We start from the raw sequence: 8005 nt of genomic DNA, 5'->3' as shown, positions 1-8005 counted from the left end.
TGAGATAATTTACTCACCGTGTCAGAAGAGCTGCTCCCACTCCAGTCCTCTTCCGGCGATGTCTTCCAGGCGAGGTCTTCGGTCCAGACGTCCAGTCCTTCACCTCCAGCCAGGCTCCAGGTAAGTTTTGTCCATGTGTGACCGCGGCTGCGCGTGCTTCGTTCGCTAGTGCGCGCGCGGGCGATCGTGGGTGCGCGCGCGGACGATCGCGGGTGCGCGCTTCCGGGCTTTCGCGGGTGCGTGCGGTCTCGAGTGCGGGCGTTAGTGGGTGCGCGCTCGCGACTGCGCACGTGCGGGAGTTTCCTTGTGCGCGCGATCGGTCGCGCGAGGGCGGTTTGACGGCCCCCCATGGGGAGGGGGCCCGCAGCAGCAGCAGCTCACGACATTCTTTTGGTGAAAAAAACGGGCCCCATTGCAAGGGCCCGTTTTTTCCTACCAAAAGAATGTCGCGGCAGTTGCCGGGCCACCTTTCAGTTAGCTTTGGCCGGGCCCCTCACACCAGTACCCCTAATACCCCCTGATGGCGGGCCTAGCTGCGTGGAGAAGAGCTTTCCCAGCCAGAGGGTTATCCCGGACCCGTCCCAATGGCAGGCGTTACAATTGACTCATTACTTGTCAAGACTACCTACACCGGCTTCCTATGACCGAGCTCTATCTTCCTTTGAAACTTTGTGTTCTCAAACGGGGCATGTGAGACGGGCCCTGTCCAGTCTTTACTGCGTGCTGCTCACTCCTGCTGAGGATTTCATCCCACCATATATTACGAAATGGGAAAGAGATCTTCAGATTACTCTAAGGGTATGTTCACACGAGGGTGTCCGTTACGGCTGAAATTACGGGTATGTTTCAGCCTGAAAACATCCCCGTAATTTCAGCCGTACCGGCATGTGCAGGCGCTTGTACGCCGCGTCCATTACAGCCGTAATTAGCGCTGCTATTCATTGGAGTCAATGAATAACGGCTCCAATTACGGCCAAAGAAGTGACAGGTCACTTCTTTGACGCGGGCTGTCAAATGACGGCGCGTAAATATACGCCTCGTGTGAACAGACAAACGTCTGCCCATTGCTTTCAATGGGCAGATGTTTGTCAGCGCTATTGAGGCGCTATTTTCAGACGTAATTCGGGGCAAAAACGCCCGAATTACGTCCGTAAATAGGCCGTGTGAACATACCCAAACACAAGAGCAAAGGGAAAAGATCATGCTCCTCACACATAAGGCGTCTATTAGTAACGCCTATCAGGAAACCAGTTTTAAAATACTATCCCGTTGGTACAGAGTCCCACATGTGCTACATAAAATGTTCCCGGATGTTTCTCCTTTATGTTGGAGATGCGGCAGAGAAGAGGGAACGCTTTTACATATATTCTGGAGCTGTGAGAACCTTCGCACCTATTGGTCAGAGGTTCAAGATATCATTCTGGAGATCACAGGAATCTCGCTGGGAGATGATCCGGCATGGATTTTGCTGCACCACCACGATATACCTGTGGGGCGCTACAGGAAGATGTTAGTGAGACATTTGCTGAACGCAGCTAAGGCTTGTATTCTCGGGGGGTTGGAGATCCTCTGAGCCTCCTGTGACTAGACAATGGCTGGAGCGCATTCACGAAATTCGGAGAATGGAGGAGTTGCTCCATTCCGCACCCGAACGAGCAACGCAGTTTCAGAAAACCTGGTTCTATTGGTTTGACTTCTGCAAGTCGGGCAGATACAAGAGGGCCATGGGTGAACTGATTAGTGGAGAACCAGGGAGCTCTTGAGTTCTCTCTGGTCTGTGATGTGCTGTGGGGGGGGGGGGAGAGAGTGAGGGGAGAACATCTCCCCTTCTCCCTCTTAAGATTTTCCCTATACCCCCCCACCCTTCCTTTTGTCCTTCTACCCTTCGTTTACTTCCCTATTTGAATCAATCGTTACTAAGAATTGACTGAGATGTGGGTGATGGAGGGGCGGATGAGGGTGTAATGCTGGTATTCCTGTCTTGCTATACTAATGCTTGTAGTGTATTGATGGTACTATGTTGGGAGGACTTTGATTGCATATTTACTTATTGTTGTTGAAATATAGGTTGAAATGATCAGCCCTCATGGGCTTTTTCTGTACCCATGTCACCCCCTTTTCTTTTTCTGTATCCCCATTCCTTTTCTTGAAAATAAAAAATTTGAAATATAAAAAACAAAAAAAACAAAGGAGGAAACCCAGCGTCTGGTGATGTCCATGGGTTCCAGACTTCAGGCCATCATTGCCTGCAAAGGATTCTCTACAAAGTATTAAAAAAAACATTTATGGTAATGTTAATTTGTCCAATCACTTTTGATCACCTGAAATGAGGAGGTTGTGTAGAAAAATGGTGGCAATTCCTAAACTTTTCACAGGAGATTTTTGTTTAACCCCTTGAAATAAACCTGAAAGCTTCAACTTCAATTGCATCTCAGTTGTTTCATTTCAAATCCAATGTGGTGGCAGCAAAACCCAAATCATGAAGATTGTGTCACTGCCCAAATAATTCTGGACCCAACCCACACACCCACCCACACAGCAAACACTCTGAACAAGCATAGCTGCAGTGTAAAGAATGGGGGTGGGACAGAGCAAGAGTATTGAACTACAGCGAAGCTGGAGTCATTGATCATATCCAAGCCCTTATGAAGATTAGTCTAAAATGATGAAGATCAAAGTTATAATATACATTTTTTTTTTATTTGAAAAAATTAACAAATCTTCACAGAATAAAAACAGGAAGCGGATCATAAACTCAGCAGAACAATTAGAAGGTCGGCCAGATCAGGTTTCATTAGCGGTTGTGTCCAGCGTCTTTGTTAGCGGTTTTGTCCAGCAGTGCCGCCTTGTGGTCATTTTCTGTGCTACATCCTGGACCCCTATAACCCATTACATAGCTGGACAGAAAAACTACTGCACTACCACCCTGCAAACTGCAGCGGCAGCCATATTGGTTGTAACAACTTTCCCATGAACAGATAAAACAAAGAAAAAGCCTCCACTGTAACCAGTGTCAGGAGGGGCGCTAAAGCCGGTTTACTCTTCCAAACTGGATCTTTTATGCAATGGTAAAACTTGTATTTCCCAATAGATTTTCTCCATTAATATAAAACTATTTACACGTGATCATTCTTCATCAAATCTTGAGAGATAAAACGGCAGCGTTATCACAGTTCATACGGGATGCCTCGGATTCTCCGTGCGAGCTGCATGTCCTTCACAAAGAGAGTGCCCCTATTGGCCTGGTGACTGAAGAGGTAAGAATCTTCAAAGAGACTCACGAGGAAGTCCTCAGCTGACTGTGGATACAGAAGAGCATTAGTCCCTCTTAAAGTGACAGCACTCCCGGTATAATTTACTACACAGCTCGAAGGACTGATCAGATTTCACTTTTATGAGCTGTTAGCTAGAGTGATGGTGGGGGGGGGGGGGGGGTCTGGCCTCTGGAACTCCCACAATGCATCACAACCCCTCTGCAAATGTCCCGCTAGGGCATATGGATGTGTTAGAGGGGGCGGGGGCTGAGTAGTGAACCACTGCAAAGAGCAGCTCCCTCTCTGGTTGACCCATGCGTTACATGGACAGTGCATTGTATGAGATACTGACCTCTTGTAGCGCCATAAGTGCGGTGCTTTGCCAGTAGTAAAACACGCCGCGGGAATACTTCAGGCAGATCTCTCTCACCTGCAAGAATAAAAGGGGAATATCACCGACAATAAAGAGGAGCAGCCGCAGAGGACACATCCACTCACCAGGCGGAAAAACGGGGTTTTCTGAATGAGCAGATTGGTTGATTTTTGGTACTTTCTTATTTCCATCAGCGCACGGGCTCCCGGGCGGTAGCGTCTTCTTCGTTGTGTGCTCGGTCTGTGACTTGTTTCCCCTCTACCTGTAAGAAAGAAATCCATAATCATAGCTGAAAATGAATCTCCCGCTACATGGAAATTCACTGTCTGGCCGGGTTCACACGTAGCGTAAACACGGCGGATTTTCTGCAACGGATTTCATTGCGGAAACTCCACAGCGTAATACAGAAGCAGAAGAGTGGAGGAGATTCAAACAAATCTCATCCAGACGCAGCGGAAAAAAACCGCCAAACTTACCCAGATCTCTCTGCTCCTGCGTTCAACCCGGCCTCCAGGGATGATGTCTCATCCCATATGACTGCTGCAGAACATCAGAGGGACACGTCACCATGGCTACGTGTAAGTATGGTTTTTTTTCTACCTTCTATGGACATTCCAGCCGAAAAACTGCAGTTTTTCAGCAAGAATTACCTCCGGTGCCCAGGGCCAATACGCTGTGTACTTTTACGCCGCGTATCTGCCCTGTGTGAACATGGCCTATTACCTTAATGTCCCCCAAGGAACATCAGGTAAACAGATTTAAAACATAACATGCTACCTGCAGCCACCACTAGAGGGAGCTCATTGTATATGGTTGTACATTGAACTTGGTAACAAAACAGTATGCAGTGAGCTCCCTCTAGTGGTGGCTGCAGGGAGACAAAATTATACCATGTAACTGTCTACGCAGGAGATTTAGAGCTCCGTTTCAGAAAACTGTGCTCACACTGCTGTAAAACGACATTAAGAAATTAATCAGCACAGAATGTTGGACCTAAAAAGATATAAATGTGGACGTTCAAATTTTAGATACTCTTCTATGACTGATAATTTGGGGTCCATCAAGTCCCATTGATACCTGATTAAAGGGGTTGTACCACGAAAATAATTTTTCACCTATCCACAAGATAGGTGATAAATGCCGGATCGCTGCGGGTTGTTAACAAGAGTGCGGGTCCCAGAGTGGTGGTCACTCAAGTCATTCTCTATGGCAGTGGTCCCCAACCTATTTTGCACCGAGGACCGGTTTGATGCAAGAACATTTTTGCGGGGACTGGCGGGGGGGTGGGTGGAGGGGTTAGAGTCAGTTCACACATTGCGTAAATACGGCGTATACCTGTATTATAATGCGGAAAAATCGGCAGCATAATACAGTAGCAGCAAAGTGGATGAGATAAAACACGTCTCATCCACACGCTGCATAAATGGAGTAGAAAAAAGGCTCAGAAATTGACGTCACAACATTGCGCCTGCCTGCGCGGAGCCGCTCACGGCAGAGTGCATAATTGGGCAAGGAGCAGTCAAACTTGACTATTTCCGTCGATCCCATAGGGAATGAATAGAGCGGTCGGACTGCAGGTTGGAAATTCTTAGATCCCTCATTTCATAATATATCTTCATGGGTGTGAGCTGTGTTCTCAGATTCCCTTCCCAGGGCCATATAGTAACGTGCTTCCTGCAACCACCACTAGGGGGAGACGATTGTGCACATGCATACAGCTCCTGTTGTGCCTATATAAATCAGTCCTCAGTTTGCTCCCCCTAGTGGCGGCCTTGTGCTACAGAAATTTCTGTATGTAACAGATTTTACCTGCATAGAAACGAACCCTCTAAGATATAAAGCTGAGAAACGGATTACAATCTAGTATTACACGACCCGAGGTTATCTGGAATTCATTTTTAAAATAAAATATATAATGAGAGTGATAAGATGATCAAGGTGCAACTTTCTCTTACTTGGCGGAGATTGAGGAGGAGCTGCAGGTTTCTTCTGCGGCTGCACCGACTTCCTGCGGGACGAGCTTTTCTGGGGTGGTTTCATGATGATGTAAAACGCTGCTGAGAGTCATACAATCAGTTAAGCAGATAAGAGACGGTGACAATTCAGCAGAATCACAGGTGACGTAGGATAAACGGAGCGGTTTTATACTGACTGATGCCACCAATGCAAGTGACAAGAAAGTGATGACATTGACGGTGAAGATATGAGATTGCCGGATGTCAGTAATTAACGCACGCTGCATCAATGAATACAATAGATCCTCGCGGCATCAATTACCAGAACAGCGACATCAATGATCTATTTAATAATGCGGTTTTTTTCCGCTGCGTCTGGATGAGATTTGTTTGAATCTCCTCCACTCTTCTGCTTCTGTATTACGCTGTGGAGTTTCCGCAATGAAATCCGTTGCAGAAAATCCGCCGTGTTTACGCTACGTGTGAACCCGGCCAGACAGTGAATTTCCATGTAGCGGGAGATTCATTTTCAGCTATGATTATGGATTTCTTTCTTACAGGTAGAGGGGAAACAAGTCACAGACCGAGCACACAACGAAGAAGACGCTACCGCCCGGGAGCCCGTGCGCTGATGGAAATAAGAAAGTACCAAAAATCAACCAATCTGCTCATTCAGAAAACCCCGTTTTTCCGCCTGGTGAGTGGATGTGTCCTCTGCGGCTGCTCCTCTTTATTGTCGGTGATATTCCCCTTTTATTCTTGCAGGTGAGAGAGATCTGCCTGAAGTATTCCCGCGGCGTGTTTTACTACTGGCAAAGCACCGCACTTATGGCGCTACAAGAGGTCAGTATCTCATACAATGCACTGTCCATGTAACGCATGGGTCAACCAGAGAGGGAGCTGCTCTTTGCAGTGGTTCACTACTCAGCCCCCGCCCCCTCTAACACATCCATATGCCCTAGCGGGACATTTGCAGAGGGGTTGTGATGCATTGTGGGAGTTCCAGAGGCCAGACCCCCCCCCCCCCCCCACCATCACTCTAGCTAACAGCTCATAAAAGTGAAATCTGATCAGTCCTTCGAGCTGTGTAGTAAATTATACCGGGAGTGCTGTCACTTTAAGAGGGACTAATGCTCTTCTGTATCCACAGTCAGCTGAGGACTTCCTCGTGAGTCTCTTTGAAGATTCTTACCTCTTCAGTCACCAGGCCAATAGGGGCACTCTCTTTGTGAAGGACATGCAGCTCGCACGGAGAATCCGAGGCATCCCGTATGAACTGTGATAACGCTGCCGTTTTATCTCTCAAGATTTGATGAAGAATGATCACGTGTAAATAGTTTTATATTAATGGAGAAAATCTATTGGGAAATACAAGTTTTACCATTGCATAAAAGATCCAGTTTGGAAGAGTAAACCGGCTTTAGCGCCCCTCCTGACACTGGTTACAGTGGAGGCTTTTTCTTTGTTTTATCTGTTCATGGGAAAGTTGTTACAACCAATATGGCTGCCGCTGCAGTTTGCAGGGTGGTAGTGCAGTAGTTTTTCTGTCCAGCTATGTAATGGGTTATAGGGGTCCAGGATGTAGCACAGAAAATGACCACAAGGCGGCACTGCTGGACAAAACCGCTAACAAAGACGCTGGACACAACCGCTAATGAAACCTGATCTGGCCGACCTTCTAATTGTTCTGCTGAGTTTATGATCCGCTTCCTGTTTTTATTCTGTGAAGATTTGTTAATTTTTTCAAATAAAAAAAAAATGTATATTATAACTTTGATCTTCATCATTTTAGACTAATCTTCATAAGGGCTTGGATATGATCAATGACTCCAGCTTCGCTGTAGTTCAATACTCTTGCTCTGTCCCACCCCCATTCTTTACACTGCAGCTATGCTTGTTCAGAGTGTTTGCTGTGTGGGTGGGTGTGTGGGTTGGGTCCAGAATTATTTGGGCAGTGACACAATCTTCATGATTTGGGTTTTGCTGCCACCACATTGGATTTGAAATGAAACAACTGAGATGCAATTGAAGTTGAAGCTTTCAGGTTTATTTCAAGGGGTTAAACAAAAATCTCCTGTGAAAAGTTTAGGAATTGCCACCATTTTTCTACACAACCTCCTCATTTCAGGTGATCAAAAGTGATTGGACAAATTAACATTACCATAAATGTTTTTTTTAATACTTTGTAGAGAATCCTTTGCAGGCAATGATGGCCTGAAGTCTGGAACCCATGGACATCACCAGACGCTGGGTTTCCTCCTTTGTTTTTTTTGTTTTTTATATTTCAAATTTTTTATTTTCAAGAAAAGGAATGGGGATACAGAAAAAGAAAAGGGGGTGACATGGGTACAGAAAAAGCCCATGAGGGCTGATCATTTCAACCTATATTTCAACAACAATAAGTAAATATGCAATCAAAGTCC

The 8005-nt window shown here is 46.4% G+C and overlaps 2 protein-coding genes across 2 annotated transcripts; one reads left to right on the top strand and one right to left on the bottom strand.

Annotated features, from left to right (window-relative positions):
- Positions 1 to 2678: 2678 nt before the first annotated feature.
- Positions 2679 to 3908, bottom strand: LOC142718427 (histone H3-like centromeric protein A). The gene is made up of 3 exons (XM_075848755.1): positions 3753 to 3908; positions 3607 to 3684; positions 2679 to 3299 (listed from the first exon to the last, which is right to left on the bottom strand). The coding sequence occupies exons 1-3, from the start codon at positions 3906 to 3908 to the stop codon at positions 3168 to 3170; spliced, it is 366 nt and encodes a 121-aa protein (XP_075704870.1). The 3' UTR covers positions 2679 to 3167.
- A 925-nt stretch (positions 3909 to 4833) lies between these two features.
- On the top strand, positions 4834 to 7353 carry LOC142718426 (histone H3-like centromeric protein A). Its single transcript, XM_075848754.1, has 4 exons — positions 4834 to 4945; positions 6143 to 6279; positions 6348 to 6425; positions 6733 to 7353. The coding sequence occupies exons 1-4, from the start codon at positions 4834 to 4836 to the stop codon at positions 6862 to 6864; spliced, it is 459 nt and encodes a 152-aa protein (XP_075704869.1). The 3' UTR covers positions 6865 to 7353.
- The last annotated feature ends 652 nt before the right edge of the window (positions 7354 to 8005 follow it).

This window comes from Rhinoderma darwinii, unplaced genomic scaffold, assembly GCF_050947455.1.
Source record: "Rhinoderma darwinii isolate aRhiDar2 unplaced genomic scaffold, aRhiDar2.hap1 Scaffold_468, whole genome shotgun sequence".
NCBI lineage: Eukaryota > Metazoa > Chordata > Amphibia > Anura > Rhinodermatidae > Rhinoderma > Rhinoderma darwinii.
The sequence above is the reverse complement of the archived record's forward strand: the minus strand, read 5'-3'. Positions and strand labels throughout refer to the sequence as shown.

Bases quoted from the DNA above. Each gene is read 5' to 3' on its own strand.
- LOC142718427 (XM_075848755.1), bottom strand. From the start codon at position 3,908: ATGGATTTCTTTCTTACAGGTAGAGGGGAAACAAGTCACAGACCGAGC. The intron at 3,685-3,752 runs GTGAGTGGATGT...TTATTCTTGCAG, and splicing joins AAACCCCGTTTTTCCGCCTG to GTGAGAGAGATCTGCCTGAA. The intron at 3,300-3,606 runs GTCAGTATCTCA...CTGTATCCACAG, and splicing joins CACTTATGGCGCTACAAGAG to TCAGCTGAGGACTTCCTCGT.
- LOC142718426 (XM_075848754.1), top strand. From the start codon at position 4,834: ATGGCAGTGGTCCCCAACCTATTTTGCACCGAGGACCGGTTTGATGCA. The intron at 6,280-6,347 runs GTGAGTGGATGT...TTATTCTTGCAG, and splicing joins AAACCCCGTTTTTCCGCCTG to GTGAGAGAGATCTGCCTGAA. The intron at 6,426-6,732 runs GTCAGTATCTCA...CTGTATCCACAG, and splicing joins CACTTATGGCGCTACAAGAG to TCAGCTGAGGACTTCCTCGT.